The sequence below is a fragment of the Ochotona princeps genome, chromosome 10 (genome assembly GCF_030435755.1).
Source record: "Ochotona princeps isolate mOchPri1 chromosome 10, mOchPri1.hap1, whole genome shotgun sequence".
Lineage (NCBI taxonomy): Eukaryota > Metazoa > Chordata > Mammalia > Lagomorpha > Ochotonidae > Ochotona > Ochotona princeps.
This window is the reverse complement of record NC_080841.1, coordinates 66,130,511-66,152,897: the sequence shown is the minus strand read 5'-3', so window position 1 is coordinate 66,152,897 and position 22,387 is coordinate 66,130,511. Positions and strand designations below refer to the sequence as shown.

At 43.1% G+C, this 22,387-nt stretch overlaps 1 protein-coding gene across 1 annotated transcript in view; it reads right to left on the bottom strand.

Moving 5' to 3' along the window:
* Positions 1–22,387, bottom strand: part of LARP4B (La ribonucleoprotein 4B) — a 97,701-nt gene that overhangs the window by 39,180 nt on the left and 36,134 nt on the right. Inside the window, exons 4-6 of the mRNA XM_058669546.1 lie at positions 15,724–15,871; positions 15,386–15,526; positions 1,513–1,591 (exon numbers count right to left, since the gene is read on the bottom strand). Of these exons, the coding sequence (XP_058525529.1) occupies positions 1,513–1,591; positions 15,386–15,526; positions 15,724–15,871 (368 nt within the window). The remainder of the gene's footprint in view (positions 1–1,512; positions 1,592–15,385; positions 15,527–15,723; positions 15,872–22,387) is intronic.

The following is a 22,387-nucleotide window of genomic DNA, read 5'->3' as shown; positions in this document are numbered from 1 at the left end:
TCTTTGTTCTACATAGCATTTGAGCAGCTTATTAAAATTACACACAGAATTTCTTTTTAAGTAAGGAAAATATGGAAAGGCCAGGTTAAAGTCAATACCCCAAATGAATGTTGTTTAGTCTGGAACACTTGCTAGAGAAGCGGCAAATCCAGCTCTGGCTTCCTAGTAGCCAGAATTAAAAAGAAGGAAATAGGATCAGTATCTTTACCCATAGGGTCAAAAGGTAAGCCATAAATAACTAGTAATGTAGGCCAAGATGACTTATTTCCTGTCATAGTGGCCATATGGACACTTCCTGTGAGTTTCCAGAAATGTGTAACATATTGAATTAGGTCCTCAAAAAACCCCTGAAAACTAAGTATACTAATGGGTTTCACTGGAGCCCCTTCTCACAATAGCCGTTTGTGAAAGTCAATGACAGTCACAGTTTCTCAACTTCTGCCACAGCATCTTTTTGTCTGTAAAAGACTGTAAGGCAATACACTTAAAGTTTCTAATTTGTTGAGTACACAGAAGAGAAAGGCAGACTCAACACAGAACCTTTCCACCTACCCCACAAGCAGCCCTACTGCCTTTCAGTGGCTCTAAGATCTCAAGGATCTGCAGAAAACACGGGAAGGAACCATTTCTAACAGAAAACTTTATAGATGACCAGTTACCTTCAGACTTTAAACAAACAAACAAAAAAAATCACATTTGTGGCTGACTTGATCGCTCAATTGGCTAATCCTCCCAATGCAAGTGCTGGGATCCCCTAACAGCGCCAATTCATGTCCCAGTTGCTCTACTTCCCGACCGACTCCTTAGGGTTTGGGAAAGCAGTAGAGGATAGTCCAAAGCCTTGGGACCCGGAGACCATGTGGAAGGCCAGGAAGAAGCTCCCAGCTCTTTGCTGTGGACTGGTTCTACTCTGTTACGCCTATTTGGGGGATAGAAGATCTTTCTGTCCCTCCTTTTCATAAATCTGATCTGCCTTTTCAATAAAAATACATAAATCCTTAAAAAGAAATTACATTTAACTCAATCCCATCTTTCTATATATTCAGGCTAGCCATTTTAATTTTGAAGGCTCTACAGTTTCAACAGAAAAGATATTCAGGGGGAAAATAAACCCAAAAACATGACTGCCATACTAAAACAATTACCTGTGACAGTTATTTGCCACATTTTGAGAGATGATAGAAGGGCACGTCCTGTCAAACTTCAGTGACATCGAAGGCTCTATCATCACAGACTGATTCAGTGGGTCTGGAATAGGTCCAAGAACCCATTTCAAATGGTAATCCAGATAATGGTCGTCAGGAGGGATTTATGATTTTAACTTTAGTGGTCACTGAGCTGAAGATTATGTCTAGGTCTCCAATGCATCGAAACATTACTATTCCACAATATTCTAGCATTTGTATTATCAGGCATATACATTCACTTTACATAAAATATCATATTTGTATCGAATAACTAATTGGTACCATCATATACAGTAAGTACTAGAAAAATCACTATCAGCCTTACCTAGATAAACAGAATTCCAACGTTTTTTTAAGTACTTCTCGAGGATCTTCCTGGCTTTCTGGTTGAGATTCATTTCCTCCTGTATAAAATAATAATCTACTCAGGAAAAATGGCTTAATATTTACCAGCTAGTAATTCAGTAGAGCAACTGTAATATCTTTAGTATACAAACTAATATACTTAGAAAAGTACACAAGAAAAAACACTATTATTTTATCAACTAAAAAAATTGTAAATCTGTGTAAAATCCAAATATCTCCTCTGCTCCCCCAAAATAAGAGCCATATAACTTTTTAAAAAAAAAACCCTAAATTCTAAAAAACAACATTTCTCTGAAGATGCCAGGTGATTTGTGCAGCTGTGTTCACAAAGAACCCCAGTCAAGGGGCCACAGGTCTAGTGGAGTGGAATGGTGCTCAGACTGAGCCTGCCTTCCCGACCCCTCTGCAGACCCAGCACACTAGTTGTTGTGTTGAATAGAAATTTATATAAATTCCTAAGCAAGAAGCACTGAAATGCTATGAACAAACATGTTTACTTTGTATCATACACAGATCAGACTAATACAACAGACACTTGTATCTTGGAAGTTAAACACTATGAAAGGCAGACAAAATGTGGGCATTTAGAACAAATAACACGATTCCTGTTAGCACTGTACCATAAGCTGCAAGAAAATTCATTTCCACTAGCAAAAAAGAAAACTGCAGCATCAATCAGAAATCAAAACAGAGCCAGGCTATTTGATGGGACCAAAAACTGTAAACAAAACTCAGTGTCATTCTTGACCCACAAGGTTCTCCTGATCATTCCACTTGAGTTCACATTCCCATCTCCTAAATTTAGTAGATATTTACTGTGAATTTCCTACATGAGAGAAACTGCTACAGGAACTGTGAATTCAGATTAACGAAGGCAAAGCCTCGTGCTCTCATGAGGTCAGTGTTCCAGTGGGAGAGGCCGACGGTAGATGAGTAAGAACTATAAACAAAATGCTAGACACACACATACAGCCAACACAGAGGAAAGCAGACCAGCAGAGGTGGCAGAGTGCCATGGTGCTTTATAGGAGTTGCCAGGCAATCTGATGAAAAAGTGGGATGCATGCCAAGGTGGGAAGTACAATTCTAAGTGCAAGTGCAGTAGGCACAGGGTTCCTGAGGCAGGAGTCTTGAGGAATCAAGTCAGAGACAAGGTGCCAGGGGCAGGCTACAGGTGCAGTAAAGATACTGCTCAGGACGCCCACATGCTCGACTACTGTTTCAGTTCTACACCTGCTTCCTGCTGATATCAACCTAGCAGGCAAGCATTCAAGTTCTTGAGTCGCTGCCATCTGATGGGAGATGGAACTGAGTTTGGGTTCTTGGCATTAACCAGGTCCCACCATAGCTATTTGTGGGCATGTAAAAAAGAGAACCAGTGGGTGAGAGATCTGTCTGTTCTGGAGTTTACTTTGTAAGAAAGCTTTCAAATACGTTTCTTCTTACTACTGTTTATTTCTTGTAAGTGAGCTTTCGTATTACATCTCACACAGACAGACCACTTAATCTGAACTGTGGAATTTATGGTATTGTATTACCCTTCCAACATTTCTGAAATTAGCAGCCATATCACTCATTCTTTTCACTGTGTGTTCCAGCTGTCCATCGATCAATCTAAGTAGCTATTTGTCAACTTTACTGATCTCAAATATTTTACTTCCTGGATTCTTTTTCTGAGTTGATTCACTCCTTCCTAGTTCACAGATTTTACTTCCACCTTTGTAATATGCTGTCTTCTGGTTTTGCATGTCATTAACCCAGGATCTCAAGCTGCAGAGCTCACTGACAATAGGCCTTTCATTTTTCATATATAGTTTGGTCTTACTAATTCATCTGTTAACACTATTTTTGCAAAAGCAATATGTAAACTCTACCTAAAAACTAAACATCCTCCAAGAAAAAATACAAAAAAATATCACAGACAATTTGAAGAGATGGGGCAAGTATCACAACCACACAGAGTAGTGATAATGCAAATCATTAAACAGGCATTTACTATACGGATAAATTACTCAAAAAGGCTCTAATGGATGTAAGTGACAGCATGCAAGAACAGTGGGCAACTTAAGTGTGGTCTGCCACGCATACTGGCAAACCAGGGTAGGGACGGGCCTGGTGGGGGTTACTGTGGGTCGCTCTGACTGGGTTGCAGCTCCCACTGGTTTATGTGAGAGCCGAGTATGTGCTGGGCAGAACCAGGCTGGACTGCAACACCCACTGGTTCCAGTGGAAGTCGGGGCTGAAAACAGAACCAATCCAGCGATTGCAACCACCAGCTGATCGGGGCAATGGACTGTGCAGGGCCCTGTACTTGCTAGTACATACAACAATCTGGTCTGAGAACACCTCAAAGTTTCTTTGGAGATCTCCCCAATCGAACTGCTGGACACAGAACCCCAACCAAGAAAAGACAGAAGACAGAACAGGTCAATCAACCACCTCAGCTATATGTTGGCAGCGAAATACTGGACAAATGGAGACTCTGTGATGGACTATGTCAATCAGTGGGTTCTTCAACGACCTCATCGTGCTTGGAGTGGCGAGATTGGCAGCAATTTATAACTGGTGAACTATCAAAACCACTTGAGCAAGTATCTCAGAGCATGCCCCATATTAGGGATCTGGGGTGGGTGGGAGACTGGGTGGGGCTTCTCCCTCAATATCCCCTTTATCTCAGATATATAAAGGAAATATGGAAATAATAGTCTTACCCACTTTCCTAAAGCCCTTGTACCTTTTTACCCTAATTAACAATGGTAACTAAGTAACTAAAGATTGTCAAAATATAATAAATAAAAAAAGAAAAAACAAAAAGAAATGTTAAAGACAAAAACACTGAAACAGAAATTAAAAATGTCTGTGATAGGTTCATTAGGAAAATGGACATTGTTGAGAAATGTCTCAGCAGGATACAAAAATGGAATGGCATTTATAGAATAAAAATAATTAGAATTAGAATAAGAATTAGAGTAAGAATAGAATATAGAATAGAATAGAATAGAATAGAATAGAATAGAATAGAATAGAATAGAATAGAATAGAATAGAATATGTTTAAAACTGAAAAGCAGGGCCAGTGCAGTAGCACAATAAGTCAATCCTCTGCCTGCAATACCAGTATTCCATTTGGGATGCTTGTGGCCTGGGAAAGCAGTAGAGGACAGCCCAAAGTCTTGGGACCCTGCACCCACGTGGGAGAACCGGAAGAGCTCCTGGCTCCTGATCAGCTCAGCCCTGGCAGTTGTTGCCATTTCAGTAATGAACCAGCAGATGAAGACTGTTGTCTCTCGTTCTCTCTATAGATCTGCCTTTCCAATAAAATCAATCAATCTTAAAAAAGTAAATAAGTAAACAGGCACCTGCAGGGTAGCCTAGTGGCTAAAAAGTTCTTGCCTTTCATACCCTAGGATCCCATACGGGTGCCAGTTCATATCCCAGATGCTCCACTTCCATTCCAGCTCCCTGCTTGTGGCCAGGGAAAGCAGTCAAGGATGGCCCTAAAGCCTTGGGACCCTGCACCCGCATGGAAGACCCAGAAGCTCCCGGCTTCTAGCTTCGGATCAGTTCAGTTCCTACCTTTGAGGCTACTTGGGGAATGAATCAGTGGATGGAAAATCTTTCTCTCTCTCTCTCCTTTTTTTCTGTAAATCTGACTTTCCAATAAAAAAATTAATAAGTCATTAAAACATTAAACATTGAATTACTATGTGATACAGAAATTTGATTTCTTAAAAAAAACAAAAAACAAAGAAAAAGAAATCTGATTTCTGTGAATAAACCAAAAGAATTAGACCAGGGTCACAGAGAGGAATTTTACATCTATATTGTACATCTATATTCACAATAGTGGAAGCAATCCAAATGTCCACAACAGAAAATAAACTGAAAAGCTGGGCCCAGTGCCGTGGCCTAGCAGCTAAAGTCCTCGCCTTGAACGCCCCGGGATCCCATATGGGCACCGGTTCTAATCCCGGCACCTCCACTTCCCATCCAGCTCCCTGCTTGTGGCCTGGGAAAGCAGTCGAGGAAGGCCCAATGCATTGGGATACTGCACCTGTGTGGGAGACCTGGAAGAGGTTCCTGGTTCCCGGCACGCACCGGCCGTTGCAATCACTTGGGGAGTGCATCATCGGACGGAAGATCTTCCTTTCTGTCTCTCCTCCTTTCTGTATATCTGACTTTGTAAAAAATAAATCTTTAAAAAAAATTAAAAAATAAATTGAAAAGCAAATAGTTTGTATATAAATGCACATTATTCAGTCTTAAAAAAGAAATTCTTACACATGCTACAAATTGCATGACCCATGAATACACAAAAAAGTGATATTAAGCCAGTTTAAACATGATATGATTCCATTACATGTGGTAGCTAGACTAATCAAAGTCAAGATACAGAAAAGATTGCTAAAGTATTCAGTGGTGATTGTTGGACTGAGAAAGTGTTAAATTTTTTTTTGAATTTTTAAATGAATATAGTTTTAATGTATGTAATATCACCAAACTGTAAATTTAAAAACTGTGATGATAAAAAAAACTTTAAAATTTTAAATTACCAATATTAAAAATCTCTGTCAAGATGCTCAACTATGTGCTACGAATATTGTAAAAATGAACAGATGAAAGTCAATGATGCTAAAACTGCAAAACAGTGAGAGCAGTTACATTACTTTCAGGCACAGCAGACTTAAAGCAAGTTACAGCATTATTACATAATGATACAGGGCTCAACCATCAAAACTGCAACAATCCTGACTATGCAGATGTCCTACCATATAGTATCAAAGCACAGGAGCCAAAACCCGGGACAGACACTTTAGCAGACAGTTGGGCAATTTCTTAGAAAACTGAAAGTGAACTTTTGGCATAACTGTACACCATGATATTTACCCAAATGAGTTAAAAATTATGTAAAAATCTGCACAATGACATTTATAGCAGCTTTATCATAATTACCCAAACTTGGAAGCAACCAAAATGTCTCTCAGTAGGTGAACGAATTAAGCATATTGTAGTTTGCCAAACCATGAAACAGGATTTGGCACTAAAAGGAAACATGTTAACAAACCCCAGGGAGACATGGAATAACCTTAAACACAACTGAAAATGCTACACATGCTTGAGTCCAACTTTTGGATATTCTGGAAAAGTAACACTACAACATAAAAGGATTAGTGTGGTCAGGGATTGGGGGTGGGAGGCATGACTAACCAGTAAAATGATTGTATAATACTATAATGGCAGATACCTGTCTGTGCACTTGTCCAAATCTGGACAATGTACAACCAACAATTAAAACCTAATATAAACTACAGATTTTGGGTGAAAATGGTGTGACTCATGTAGATTTATCAAGAGTGCCAAATGCATTAAATCTTTTGGAGGAGGATGAAAATAACAGGAAGAGGCTATGCAATTGCACAGACAAGATATGTGGGAACTCTGTGCATTTTGTCTTATTTTGTTTTGAAACTAAAACTACCCCAAGAAGGTGCTTGTGAAAATATAAATTAAAACCACAGTAAGACTCCATTAATTATCAACTGGAATGACTGAAAGTAAAAACATAAAGAATGTTGGACAGAACTTAATATACAACTAGAGGGAAAACAAAAACTTCACCGTCACTACAGGATATTTAGAAAATGTCTGTGGACACTACTATAAAAAACCCGATGCTGGGGCTGGCACAGTGGTACAGTATGTAAATCTTCCTTCTGTGGCACTGGCATCCTATATGGGTGCCAGTTGGTGCTCTGCATGCTTCACTTCTGATCCAGTTTCCAGATGACGACCTGGAAAAGTAGCAGAGGCCAGTTCACATGCTTTGAACCCTGCACCCAAGTGGAAGTCCTGGAGGAAGCCCATGGTTCACAGCTTCAAAACAATCCAGCTCTGGCTATAGTGGCCACTTAAGAAATGAACCAGTAGATGGATGGTCTGTCTGCCTCTCTCTCAGCAATTCTTTCAAGTAAAAATAGGGAACCACTGCCAGCTTCCTTTCTCCTTTACAAAGCTGAAGCTACTGGTGGCTCCGCTCTCTTTTGTGAGCTCTGAGGTCCAAGGACTTGCGCTACAGACTGAGATCACACATGTGTTTTGAGCTCAACGGCACATGTAAGGAGGGGAAAGAGAGAGGCCCCAGTCCAGTGTGGTGTGCCAGTGGACCAGGCCTGGTGTCTTGTTCACGCACTTGTGCCCTAGGCGAGTGGAGAGGTAATATCCCAGAATGTGCATGAGCCAGGACCGGGTCTGGGAACCTATCTATGATCTTGGTTCTCTGGTGAGCAGGACGAACCCCAGGACAGCCTGCAACTCCACCAGAAGACTGGGTTTAGAAACATCAGCCTGGGGAACCCCCGTGCTCCAGGGCACAAGGACTATGGATTGATCAGGGAAGGGGATATGGAGATGTGAAGGAGGGAGGACTGCTGAGGGAGTATGTTGCAGATCAGGAAAGACTTCTTGGAAGATTTCCACTGACAAGACCGCTCACTATACTTGCAAGTAAGTGAAGAGGCTGAGACCATAAGGTTTGGAAGGAGGAAGCCGGAGAACCTTACTGGGTCAGACCAACGCACCAGCCCACGTGGGAGACCTGAGTTGGGCTAGTTAGTATAACCAGCGCTGACCACCACACACCAGTGCACACAAAAAGCTAGGTCTGGGGGCTTACCTGGCAGGGCTAGATTACAGTACCTGCCAGTAAATGTCGAACAGGGACAGGTTGTTAGGTTGGGCCATGACACTAATCAGCTTGCAAGAGAACCAGATTCTGTGGCGGATATGTGGGTCACCCCTGTGGAACTGCAATTTCTGCTGGTTTGCTTAAGAGTTGGGGCTGATGATGGGCTGTGCTAGGCATGACCATGGAACCCCCCAACACTCATAGGTATTGTGATTGGGAACAGGATGGACTGGTCCAGGCTACAGCAACTGTAGGCGCACCCAAGAACAGGATGTGGGGTGGACCGGGCTGCAACATCCACCAGCTCATATAAAGGCCAGGACTGAGCAGGCAGACTACATTGGGTAAGAGGATAGCTCCTGTTTGCACATGTGAGATCTGGGAATGGGCCTGGTGGTGTAACTACAGAAATTCCCCTGGTGGGACGTAGCTCCTACTGGTGAGCATGTGATTCAGGCCTGGGCGTTGATCAGGCTGGGCAAGGCAGCTCCATCTATCAGCAAGTGTGTGGGTTGGTTCTGGAGGGGGGCAGATAAGGCAGGGCCAGGCCAACCTTAGCCCACTGGCATGTGCAGGAGCCAAGCTGGAGTGTGGGTCATGCCAGGCTAGGGTATCACACCCACAGATTTGCATGAGTCAGGGATGGGAGCAGCCTGGGCTGGGCTGGGCTGCAGCACCCTATGAGAGTTGGGACTGGGGGTGGGCTGGGACAGGTCAGGCTGCAGCATCCAATGGCAAAGGCCAAGATGGCAGACAGGTGATGCCAAGCTGAGTCAGAGTAAACACTGGTATGTGTAAAATCTGTGGTTGGGAACAGGACTATCTGGGAGTTAGCAGAATGCCCAGGCTGGTTTGTGGTTCCCACTAGTGACTGAGAGAGCCGGAATGGGTGTGGCAATCTGTGCTGGACATGACAGTAGTGTCCCGCACCACGGGGTGTGGACTGAGCCTCGGGTGTGCCAGACTGGGCTAGACTCCAGCACCTGCTGATGCTGATGAGAACCAGGAAGGGTGTAGGACAGGTTAGGGTAGGACTAGGTCTTTGCCCTCGCTGAATATTGCAAGAGCTCTGTCTGGCCGTGGACCAGGTATGGATGAGCTGTAGCACCCAACAGTAAAAATGGGAAAGGGTGCAGGCTGGTGGGGCAAGGATAAGAGGTAGACTAAGTCAGTCTAGATCAAGGACCCACATGTATGCGTGAGATCTACCACCAGGAGGCAACTTCACAGAGGAGCCTGGGGAACTCCTCTATCAGGACGCACTCCCTGCAGGTGAGTGCAAGAACCAAGGCTAGGAGGAGCACAGCACAGGCCAGATTATGGTACCCACTGGCATACAAGTGGGTCAGGTCTGGGAGTGGGTCAGGCTGGACCAGTTCATAACACTCACTGGCAGATCTGAGAACCAGAATGTGGTGCAGGGCAGGGCAGTGCAGGGCAGGATGGCTCAGGGTGCAACACCAGCTAGTTCACATTAGGGTCAGGACTGGAGGCTGGCTAGGCTGGGTTAGGTTGAAGCACCCACCAGCATGAGCTGGAACCAGGGACAGACCGGGCCAGGCCAGACTACAGCACCTGCTGGGCAAATGCCAAGGTGAGGCAGGCCATTCCAGATTGGGCCATAGCACTCAACAGTACACATGAGACCTGGGATGGGTGGTGTGAGCCCTGTAACTGGGTTGCAAGGGGCTCCTCTGCTGGACTACTGCTCCCACTGGTAAGCGTGAGAACTGGGACCAAGGCAGGGCAGACTAGGCTGAGCAAGTCTACACTACCTGTTGGCCTGAATGTGAACTGGGTTAGAGGGAGAACCAGGCTGGGCTCACTGACTGTACCCTTCGTGCAAGCACAGGCCAGAGTAAGAGCAGGGTGGTTGGTCTTTGGCACAACATCAGCTGGCAAATGCTGGGACCCGGGGGGCAAGTCCTGTCAAGTTATACTGGATAATCACCTGCAGAATCCAAGATCTGGGAATGGGAGTAGGCCCAGTAGGAAAATTATGGGTACCTCTCTAATGGGTTGCAACTCCCACTGGTGAGCATCAGAAACAGGGCTTGGAGTGGCCCTGGTTAGAGGGGGGTGGCAACCACAAGCATAAGTGTGGGCTGGATAGTGGGATTGCCTGGGTTAAGCTAGGTTTCAATGCCTATGAACATATATAAGAGCCGAATGGGATTTGGAACAGATTGGACCATTTTGTTGCACATACTGGTAAGCATAGGAACCAGGGCTGGGGCAAGCCTAGAAGGGGTTATCGGGGGTTGTTCCAACTAGGTTGCAGCTTCAAATGGTGCACATGAGAACTGAGTGTGTAGTGGGCAGGGTTGGGCTAGGCCACAGCATCCATTGGTTTACATAAGAGATGGGGCAGGAGACACAACTGACCAAACAATTGCAACTACCAGTGTGTGTGTAAGCAGATGTGGGTGACAACTGAGCAAACACACAAGAGCTAGGTCTGGGATCACTTCAGACAAGATTTCTTTGGAGGGTCTCCTCAACTGAACCACTGAACTCACAACTCCAACCATGGGGAGAATTGCAGGTTCTGCAGTCTGACTGTGGAGTGCATGTGTCATAACTGGTCCTCGTCAGTGGCTTAGATGGAGCTATGGAGAGCAAACCGAGATGCACATGGAGGATTTGGCAGCCAGTTAAAGACTGCAGAGGATATCTGGTACCATAGCAGAGGAAGGAAGGAGGGCAGAACAAATTGGTCAACTATCCCAGCCAAATGTTGACAGCAAATATCTGGGCAAAGAGACTCCAAGGTGGACTATATTAGCCAATGAACCTTAGAAGGATTTCCTCATCCTTGTATTTCAGAACTAATGAAACCACTTTAGCAGAACCCTTGCAGTATGCTCTGTGTCAAGGAACATGGGATGACACTGGGTGACTCTTCCCCATCCCCTAGTACCGAGATGGTTGGGAGGCTGGGTTTAGTTTCTCCCTTTATCTCCGTTCTTCCCCAGGATAAAGGAAGAAGAAAAAGAAGAAAAAGAAAATCCTCGACTCTTCCCACCCCAATCAACTACATAAACCATCACCAAAAATAAAATAAAAAAGTAAAACAAATCTTTAAAAACAAAAACCTATGTATGTCTTTTAAAAGTATTTGCACCAAGAATAAATTTTTCACTTTCCATCAGCTTTATGAAGAACACTTGTCCTTTGCAAAACGGCCTTACCATTCCTAAAAAAGGCAAACACATCCCTAACACACATTCATCTATTCCATTCAAGGGACTGTCTTAGACAAATGAAACTATACACAGACACAAAGTCTAGCCTACAAATGTCCACAGTGGCTTTATTTGTAAAGTCTCCAAATGAGAATAATCCAATATTCATCAACAGAAGAAAAAAACACAAAATTGGCACATACACATTGTACACTACCACTAGGAGATAAGAAGGCACCCGTTATTAATGTATGCATGACTAGATCTCAAAATTAAAGAAGTCACACAAAAAGAACACACACTGTCAAATTCCACTTATACAGTTTTGAGAAAATGCAAACTAATCTACAGTGACAGGAGGCAATTTAATGGTTTCCTGGAGAAATAAGACGATACCAAAAGAAAAGGCACAGGAAGCTTTTCTGGCAGTGACATTTTCATTACCGTGACTGTGGTGGTAACATTTCGCGGTGTGTGAGTACACATAACTTACCTAACTGGGTGGACAAGGAAATGAAGAATGAGGTAGACATTTGGTGCAGTGGTTAAGATGCCCCCACCCACTATGACAGAGCGTGCATTCACATCCTGGCTAGCTCCTGGTTAGCTTCTGGTTCCTACTAACATGTATCTTGGGAGGGAACCAATTATTAAATCCCTGGGACCAATAAGGGAGAACTGGGTTTCCAGCTTCAGCTTAGGTCAGCCCTGACAGCTGTGGACACTGGAGGGGTGAGCCGGCAAATGGAACATCTGTCTTACCTTTCAAATAAAACAGAACAGAAAACCAGCAATGAGGAATGAGAAAGGTGAGCAAATATAATGTTATGAAATTATCTAACTCTCTGTAAGAAAAACAAAATTTATTTAAAAAGCTGGGGTATTCCTTAAAGGCATATTTATTGTACTGTATGTATATTAAATATACCTTCCTAATGCTCTTCCCAAAACAGGAGGTAGGGAAGGTATGACATTGTTGCCTAGCAGCACTCCACTGGGTGGATATGACAATGTTTGAGGCACTTGTCAAGTAACTATGACAGAAGTTGGAGCTGGTTGCAGGGAATTCCAACCTTAAAACGAAGATTTGAAAAACAGAAGCAGAGAAGAGAAGAGATGTGAGACCAATGATGTCATTCAGCAAGTACTGCAGCACTATTATACGGACCAAGGTACAAAACTGAGGACAAAATCTTAGTACTAAAACAAAGACTGTTTATCACATACCCTTCAAACACATTTCTGTTTGGTATCGAACTTTTGGCAGTAAAGAGTGTAATAACAAGAAATGAGGGTATGTTTTCTCATTCACCTTGCTATCGCAAACTCAAGTGTACCTTTAGGCAGAACCAAAAAATGATGAAAACATCTGACAACCTCTACTCAATTTCCATCAGCCAATTCAAGGGAGTTACCTCCTCTACTTAATTGCCCCTATTCAACTGTTAATAAAGAAAATAAAGCCTACTCCTTAGGTCTGTTGGATTTCAGGTACAAATATTACATGTCAACGAGAAATGTAAAATCAGGGGTTACTGTAGACTCTGGCAGACTACTCCTAGCCTGCAGTGCCGGCATCATGTTGTGTGCCAGTTCAAGTCCGTGCAGCTCCCTCCTAGTGGCCTGGGAGGGCAGCTACCTCTGCCCCTACACCCACATGAGAAATCTGGAGGAAGCTCCTGGCTCCCACCTTTAGATTAGCCTAGCTCTGGCTGCTAGAGCCATTTGAGGGGAGAACCAGTAGACGGAGGATCTGTCTCTCCCTCTGCAAACTCTCACTTTCAAGCAAAAACGGATGACTCTTTAAAAAAGAATAAAAAAAAAAAAAATAAGCCTAACTGACTTGTATTTCAGGTTAAGCTAGAATCAAAATCGGAAATAAGCATTCTATTATCTATAAGCATTTCTACAATGGCAAACATCCTGGCTCCCCTTGCCCTCCCAAAAGAACTAATCTGATTTTGTTCCTCTGAAAATAGCTTTAAAATACATCTTTTACAAAAAATGAACTTGCGGGGCTGATGCAGTGACTCATCAAGCTAATACTTTGCCTTGCAGTGTCGGCATCCTATCTGCGCACCCGTTCAGATCCCAGATGCTCCACTGCTGATCCAGCTCCCTGCTGTGGCCTAGGAAGGCAGCAGTGGAGACCCAAAACCTTGGAGACACAGCAGCTCCTGCCTCCTGGCTTCAGACAGGCCCAGCTCCAGCCACTGTGGCCACTTGGTGAGTGAACCAACACATAGAGGATGCTCTTTGCCTCTCCTCTATAAATTTGTCTTATTTAAAAAAAAAAAAAGAAGAAAGAAAGAAAAATAGAAACCTTTTAAAAGCTAAACTTCCTTTGGATTTTCTAAGCATATTTTTACCCCTTATGATTCATTTTTTATCATGCTCACCATCTTCTATATTGTAAATGTTTGCTCAGTCTGGGAGTTGAATCATTTAGATTTAGTACGAAATTTAAACAGTTTACTTGATTCTCTTTTACTTCTGCCATTAAGACACTTACCCCTTTCATTACAATGCCTGTGTATTTTTTTTCTCATTTAGAAATCTGTCTTAAATGATTATCATTCCTTTTTTTTCTTTCCATTACAAAGTCCAATGAACTCCAATATGACTCAAAAAGAAAATGAATCAAATTAAGATATGTTGGTTCTTCCTTATTTAGATTTAGAAAATTCCTAGGGGCCTGCATTGTGACACACTGGGTTAATGTGAAGCTGTCAGTCCATATGAGCACTGGTTCGAATCTCAGTGGCTTCACTACTGATCCAGCCCCACACTAACGTGCGTAAGAAAGCAGCAGCAGACAGCCCAAATGTTTGGGTTGCAGACTCATGTAGGAGACCCAGATGGAAGATCCTAGCCTTGGCCATTTGGGGCATGCGCTAAGCAGATGAAGATTTCTTTTTACCTATTCTGCCTTCCCTCCTTCCTTCTAACAAATAAAATCCTACATAAATGAAACTCCTTGTGCAAAAAACTCACTCAAGCAAATTTAAGATGGTCAATTTAGATTTATTCATTTTATTCCTTTATAAACAACGTGTTTAACTCATTTGACAAAAAAAAAAATCATTATTTAAAGCAGAACTCTGTATTAAAAGTTTAAAAAACTGATCTAAACTGAGAAATACCTAATATTTTCCGAGGCTCCGTGACCCATGGTAAGCCAACAAAGTCTGTGCATGATGACCATGCCACAAACCACTAAAATCTGGCTCCCCAATCACTGCGTGTATCTCTCCCATACTTCCAAAAGTCCATGGCAAGGGAGATAAAATGAGGGACAACTGAGGCCATGACACGATGATGACAACAAGAACGAAAACATCAAAAAAGTTGCTGGATATGTTTGCCTTCACAATCACAGTTCCAACAACATTTATCTCACTAACTAGGTCTCCATCCTCACCTGCTAACTTTCCACACTTAGAACCACCCCATGAAAGAGCCTCTACATAAGAATAGAGGGGCTTCCCGCTTGACAGCTGTCCTTGGGTTTTGTTTCTTTGAAGCCACTCACATTCCTGTGAAATTTACCTTACCAAATACCTTTTTTTCCTTATATCACTACCAACAACAATGAAGTCAAATCCTCACAGGCTTTTGAGACTCTTAGCTGCCCTTACCTGTTGCAACATTACCTCTTCATACCTCTCACCCTACCTGAATGTCGGTTACAGCATTCATATTTCAATTTTGTTCCTAGTTACTTACTGACACTTCACCCTACAAATAACCTTAGGCTTCTTCATTAAACACGATTCATATTCAGGTGCTACTTAAGCTTCATACTGTCCTTGATGTCTTTCCCAAGCAGAACCTCTCAACCCTCTATCCCCATAGCAGCTTGGAGCAGAATGAAAACCAGGCAATGGAAGAAATAATGTTTAGTTAAAGCTTTAAAAGCCCATACTCTATAAGACAATGGATCCATAAAATAGCTTTCCTTACCTGTTTCACTATTTTCAGGTAGAGATTCATATTCTGCATGATCCAGGGCCAGAGCACTCATGTCCGTCTGGCTGGACTCCTGTACATCTGGCAATGTTGCATTCTCGTGGCTTTTGTCACCATCACCATTGACATCCAATCCTGCAATTTCATCCCAAAAGGTTAGAAGGATCACTTTCCCTTAAAAAAGGAAGAGAATCTTAACTGGAAAGTGAAGGGTCTCTGACACCATACATATGTAAATTAACTACTTAGAAGAGAGAGGAAAAAAAACCTGCAATCAAAGGGGTAGACTGAAGAGCTAACCTGGCCTCACCCAGACCAGGCTCCAGACTCACCCTGCTGGCCGCAGTCTGCATGATGGCCGGCCGTCTCCTCCCAGGCGGCGCTCACACCAACAGCTGCACTACTTGCCTCCAAATTTAACATATGAGTCCCCCATACTTTTGCGTTAGGGTTAAGCTCTGAAACCTTGGTTGCTGGTACCTAAGAGAAAATTTTATATATGAATCTGTGCCCACATTTCAATAAACCAAAACTGTTAATTAGTAATGTAATTAAAATTTATCTACATTAAAGGAAAAATTACAATTAAAAAAATTTGCACATGCTTCTGGGATAAAAACAGGTTCAAAAGTATTTAAAAAAAAAAAGAGGTTGCATTTACAATTTAACTGACCCTTAGCTTCTTTTTTTTTTTTTTAAAGATTTATTCATTTTATTACAGCCAGATATACACAGAGGAGGAGAGAGAGAGAGAGAGGAAGATCTTCCGTCCAATGATTCACTCCCCAAGTGAGCCGCAACGGCCGGTGTGCGCCGATCCGAAGCCAGGAACCAGGAACCTCTTTCGGGTCTCCCACGCGGGTGCAGGGTCCCAATGCATTTGGGCCTTCCTCGACTGCTTTCCCAGGCCACAAGCAGGGAGCTGGATGGGAAGTGGAGCTGCCGGGATCAGAACCGGCGCCCATATGGGATCCCGGGGCGTTCAAGGCGAGGACTTTAGCCGCTAGGCCATGCCGCCGGGCCCAACCCTTAGCTTCTTATTTCCTCCTAAGCACAAGACGCTGTGGAAGCTGAGGGATGAGTGTCACATTCCCAACCTTCAGGAAGATCTCTCCAAGTGTTCAAAAGTGTGTACCTGATAAATACTGGTGATTTCCTAGACTAGCTAATATGAACCACAAGTCTAAAATTTGCACATCACAACACAATGTAGAAGGATTTAAAATATTTTAATGATTTATTTTTATTGGAATGAAAGTTTTAAGAGAGACATCTCCTATTTAAGAGAGTGCATCTCCTATGCACTGATTCACTACCCAAATGGTTGCAACAGCCACAGCTTAGTTGATCAGCAGCCAGGAGCTTCACCTGGGTCTCTCATGTGGGTGCAGTGTCCCAAGGTTTTGGGTCGCTCTCTGCTGCTTTCCCAGGTCATAAGCAGAGAGCGAGATGGGAAATGGAGCAGCCAGGACATGAACCAATGTCTATATGGGATGCCAGCACTACAAGAGAAAGGATTTGCCTGTTGAACCACAGCGTGAGCCCCAGACGGATAAAAATGTTAGTACAGAGGTTCAGGCACTCACATTGAGCTAAGGCTGTAGAAAAAGGTGATGGCATTGTGATGTAGCAAGTAAAGTTGCCACGTGCAGTGTCAGCAGCTCATATGGGTGGCCAGCTCAAGACCCGACTTTTCCACTTCCAATCCAGTTCCCTGTTTATGGCCTGGGAAAGCAGCAGAAGATGGCTCAAGGGCTTGGGCCCCTGCACCAACATAGGAGACCTACAGGAAGCTCTTGGCTTCTGGCTTACAACTGGCCTAGCCTCAGTCACTACGGCCACTTGGAGAGTAAAAACAGTCAATGAAAGATCTCTTTCTAAAATGCTGCCTTTCAAAGTTGTAAGCAAATAAAAAGTTCTTTCTGTCAACTAAGGTCTGCTGAAGTAGAAAGATGAAATATATCACACTTTCAACAGAACTTCCTGTTTCCATCTCTGAAAGAATTTCAATACCACCATAAGGGTTATTTAAAACACAAATTCCTGGCCCTACTAAAGCAAGTCACATAATGAAGTGAGGTACCCAACCTCTAAAATCCTAACCTAGGGCCCGGCATGATAGTGTAATGGTTAAAGTCCTCGCCTTGCACGCACCGGGATCCCATATGGTCACCGGTTCTAATCCCGGCAGCCCTGCTTCCCATCCAGCTCCCTGCTTGTGGTCTGGGACAGCAGTAAAGGACAGCCCAAAGCCTTGGGACCCTGTACCCGTGTGGGAGACCCAGAAGAGCTCCTGGCTCCTGGCTTCGGATCAGCTCAGCTCTGATCACTAAGATGATCTGGGGAATGAATTGGCAGGCGGAAGATCTCTTGATCTCTCCTTCTCTGATTCTGCCTTTTCTGCCTTTCAAACAAACAAACAAACAAAAAATAAATAAATAAATAAAACAAAACAAGAGGGCCAAGCCATGTCCTAGCAACTAAAGTCCTTACATTGAATGTACCGGGATCCCATATGGATACTGGTTCTAACCCCGGCAGCCCCATTTCCATCCAGCTCTCTGCTTGTGACCTGGGAAAGCAGTAGAGGACGGCCCAAAGCCTTGGGACCCTGCACCAATGTGGGAGACCCAGAGGAAGTTCCTGCCTCCTGGCTTCGGATCAGCACAGCTCAGCACTGGCTGTTGTGGGCACTTCGGGAGTGAACCACTGGACAGAATATCTTCCCCCCCAACCCATCCTCCTCTCTTTATATATCTGACTTTGCAATAAAAATAAAATAAATCTTTAAAAAAAGAGAGAGAACCCTACACAGGAGCCAGTGATTAGAACAGTAGGTTAGCTGTGAGGCCAGTATCACATAAGCCAACAGCTTGAGTCCTGGCTTCTCCAATTTCAACCGGGCTCCCTGCTAATACTTCTAGGAAAGCAACGAAATAAGGTGCAAGCCTTTGGGTCCCTTGTACCCATGTGGGCGACACAGAGGCTTGGGGCTTCTGGCTTTGGCCCAGTTAAACCCTGGACACTGTAGTCATTTACAGAATGAATCAACAGATGGAAGATCTTTCTCTCCTTCCCTGTCTCTAACTCATTTTCAAATAAACTGAAGAAATAAATCTTCAAAAATATATATTTGCAACTTGGGGGATGTCTTCTTGGCATAGTAGGTTAACCTCTTATCTATGATGACAGCATCCAAATGAACTTGGTTGTTCTAGCTGCTCCACATCCATTCCAGCTCCCTGCTAATGTGCCTCGGAGGGCAGAATAAATAATAAGGTTCAAGTACAAGGCACCTGCCTGTGGAAAGGCAGATTTATAGAGAAAAGGAGAGATAGAGAAAGATTTTCCATCTGCTGATTCACTACTCAAATAGCTGCAATGGCCAGAGCTGAGCTGATCCAAAGGCAGGAGCCAGGAGCTTTGGGTCATCCTCTGCTGTTTTCCCAGGTCACAAGCAGGGAGCTCGATGCTGCAGTCTTGGGACCAAAGTCTTGGGACCCTGCACCCACATGGGAGACCCGGAACAAGCTCTTGGCTCCTGGCTTTGGATCAGCTCAGTTCCAATCTTTGCGCTCACTTGGGGAGTAAAACAGCAGATGAAAGATCTTTCTGTCTTTCCTTCTCTCTGAATCTTCCCAATTAAAAAAAATAAATAAGGCCCAACATTGTAGCCTAGTTGCTAAATTCCTCCCTTTGCATGTGCCAGGACCCCATACAAGCACTAGTTCTAATCTTGGCGGCCCCACTTCCCATCCAGCTCCCTGCTTGTCTCCTGAGAAAGCAGCAGAGGATGGCACAAAGAGTTAGGACCTTCCACCTGCGTGGGAGACCTGAGAGAGGCTCTGGGCTCCTGGCTTTGGATTGGCGCAGCTCTGGCTATTGCAGCCACTTGGGAAGTGAATCAATGAACGGAGTCTCTTCTGTGTCCTCCTCTCTGTATATCTGACTTTCCAATAAAAAAGAATAATAATAAATATTTTTTTAAAACGTAAGTAGGTATTACTGACCCAGTTTCACAAATAAAAAAACAAGACAGGAAAATGTCAACTTGCTTAAAAAAAAAAAAAAAAAAAACATGGCAATTGGAAAACTGAGTTCTAAAATCAGCAAAGATAAAACTCCTTCAACAGGAGTTAATGAATCCTTGGAATATGTACACATTGAGACCGTGGGTTGATGTGAGGTGGCAAGTCCTCATTCCTGGGTGCTGGGACGTTTAGAAAGTCATAAGTGGCTTTCCCCTTTCTCTCTTCCTTTCCCCCAGAAACAAGAAGAAATAGCAAATTTGGAAACAATGAGGTTCATCCAATTTTTCCTAAACCTTGATCCTTTCCACCCTGATCAATCATATAATCCTAATTTCTTTTAAAAATGAAATTAAAAAAATCATAATTAGAAAAATATGTTCTAAAAATCAGCAAATATAGAAGTCATTCAACAAAAGTTAACTGAGCTCACATAATTCACATACAAAATATTTTATATTATGTGAGAATTAAGTCTACTATCATTTCTTCAAAATATGGGTATTCTCTTGGCAGTTCAATAAACTTAAAATGATTACTGAGAAATCTGATTTCATCTGCTTGGCTATTAATAAGTATTATTTATCCACTGACAGCTTATGGCTAAGCAATGGTACTTTTTTTTTTAAAGATTTATTTATTTATTTATTTTAGATTTATTTATTATTATTGGAAAGCCGGATATACAGAGAGGAGGAGAGCAGAGAGGAAGATCTTCCATCCACTGGTTCACTCCCCAAGAGAGCCGCAACAGCCAGTGCTGTGCTGATCCAAAGCCGGGAACCAGGAACCTCTTCCGGGTCTCCCACATGGGTGCAGGGTCCCAAAGCTTTGGGCCGTCCTCGACTGCTCTCCTAGGACACAAGCAGGGAGCTGGATGGGAAGTGGAGCTGCCAGGATTAGAACCGGCGCTCATATGGGATTCCAGCGTGTTCAAGGTGAGGACTTTAGCCGCAAGGCCACGCCACCGGGCCCTAAGCAATGGTTCTTAAAATCAGAAGCAAACTGATCTTAATAACCACTTTGTGATATAATTTTATAAAATAAGCAACATTCCTTTTCTTAAAACAGTGGAACATCCCCAAATTCTGATGCTGTAAAGAAACTCTTCTACTCACCACTGCCCCCAAAAAATTAAAAAAAAAATTAAACTAATGTACTAATTCCTAAATTTCTGTTTCATTGATACTAAGAATGACTGGACAAGTTCTTGAATAGATATTAGAATAACCACTGTCAGACAAGGGACAGGAAGGTGGGATATACGAAACAAGTGAGATAATAGAAGAAAAGAGGTAAGGCCCAGCACAGTAGACTAGTGGCTAAACCCTTGCCTTGCATCCACCAGGATTCCATATGGACACCAGTTCGTATTCCCAATCCTCCACTTCCCATCCAGCTCTCTGCTGGTGACCTGGAAAAGCAGTCGAGGACGGCCCAAAGCCTTGGGACCCTGCATCCACATGGGAGACCCAGAGCAAGCTCCTGGCTCCTGGCTTTGGATCGGCTAACTTTGGCCATCGTGGCCACTTGGGGAGTGAACCAGTGGATGGAAGATCTTTCTCTCTGTATCCGCCTGCTGTATATCTGCCTGTCCAACAACAAAATAATGCAACAAATCCTTAAAAAAGAGAGAAAGGGGGCCAGCACCATGGCTCAAGTGGCTAATCCTCTGCCTGCAAGCACTGGCATCCTATATTGGAACCAGCTGGACTCCTGACTGCTCCACTTCCAACCCATCTCTCTGCTAATTGCCTGATGAAGCAACAGAGGATGGCCTAAGTGCTTGGGTTCCTACTCCCCATGTGAGAGATTTGAATGAAGGTGCCACCTCCTGACTTTGGCCTAGCCCCTGCTCTTGCTGCCATATGGAGAGTGAACCAGTTGATGGAAGACCTCATTCTAACTCTCCCTCTGAAATGAGTATCTCTTATTCAAAACAAAACAAATACTTTCTCAAACCAGAGGGCTTAACTCCATTTCAGCAATCTGAAAAAGAGTTCCATGATTATTCTCACTGAAAGACAGAATCGATTTTAGTGTGAGAAGTAGCAAACTTAAACTTAGGCACATACAAAAGTAGCATAAAGCACGCAGTTTTAGTAAGTGTATGTTTTACAAATATTAGGGTCTAATGCTAAGGGAAATGAGCCAATCCCAAAAGGTCAGATACCACATGTTTGCGTTAATTTAAGAGGATATGATGTTATGTAAAACATGTTATTTTATGTATATTATGTCATATGTTGTATATAAACTAAAACTGATTTGACAATGAGGTGATCACAGAAGATGGTTAAGAAATTGCAATTGTTTTTAACATACTGGTTACTCAATACTATAACTATTAGTTACACAACGAAGTTAATTGTTGCTGAGGGTAAGTTGGAGCCTTTAATTGATCGGGTTGATAGTCTGATGGTTCTGCCCTTGGATCGGACAGGGTCTTCCCAGGAAGCTGAGGAACTAGATTGGACTATGGGATGTTGGACTCTGTGTTTGGTTTATGCTTGCAAAGAGGGCATCTCAACTGTACTTGATCAGTGGATATGCAACAAGGTGGAATATTCCACATGGGGGGAGGGCGGGGGGAGAGGTGGGGTGATTCCCAGTTCCAACGAAACTGTATCACATAATACAATGTAATCAATGAATAAAAAAAAAATCACACACACACAAAAAAAACAAATATTAGGGTCATTGGGAATAGCTGCTGAAGCACACTGCATTGCCCATGCGACAAGATCCCCTCAAAAGGGCTCCATCTGCACTGGGGCAGGGCAGACACAGCAGAACTGACCAAAGCTGTGTGTGGCATGCTTTAGTGACAACAAGAGCTTATACACATGTTTTTGGGTTAAATACACTAAACACGAAATTTATTTTCTCCAGTTCAGAAATGGTTAAAATGACACAAAAACATTCAAGCTATTATCCACAATTTAGAATAAAAACCCATTCATTTTAT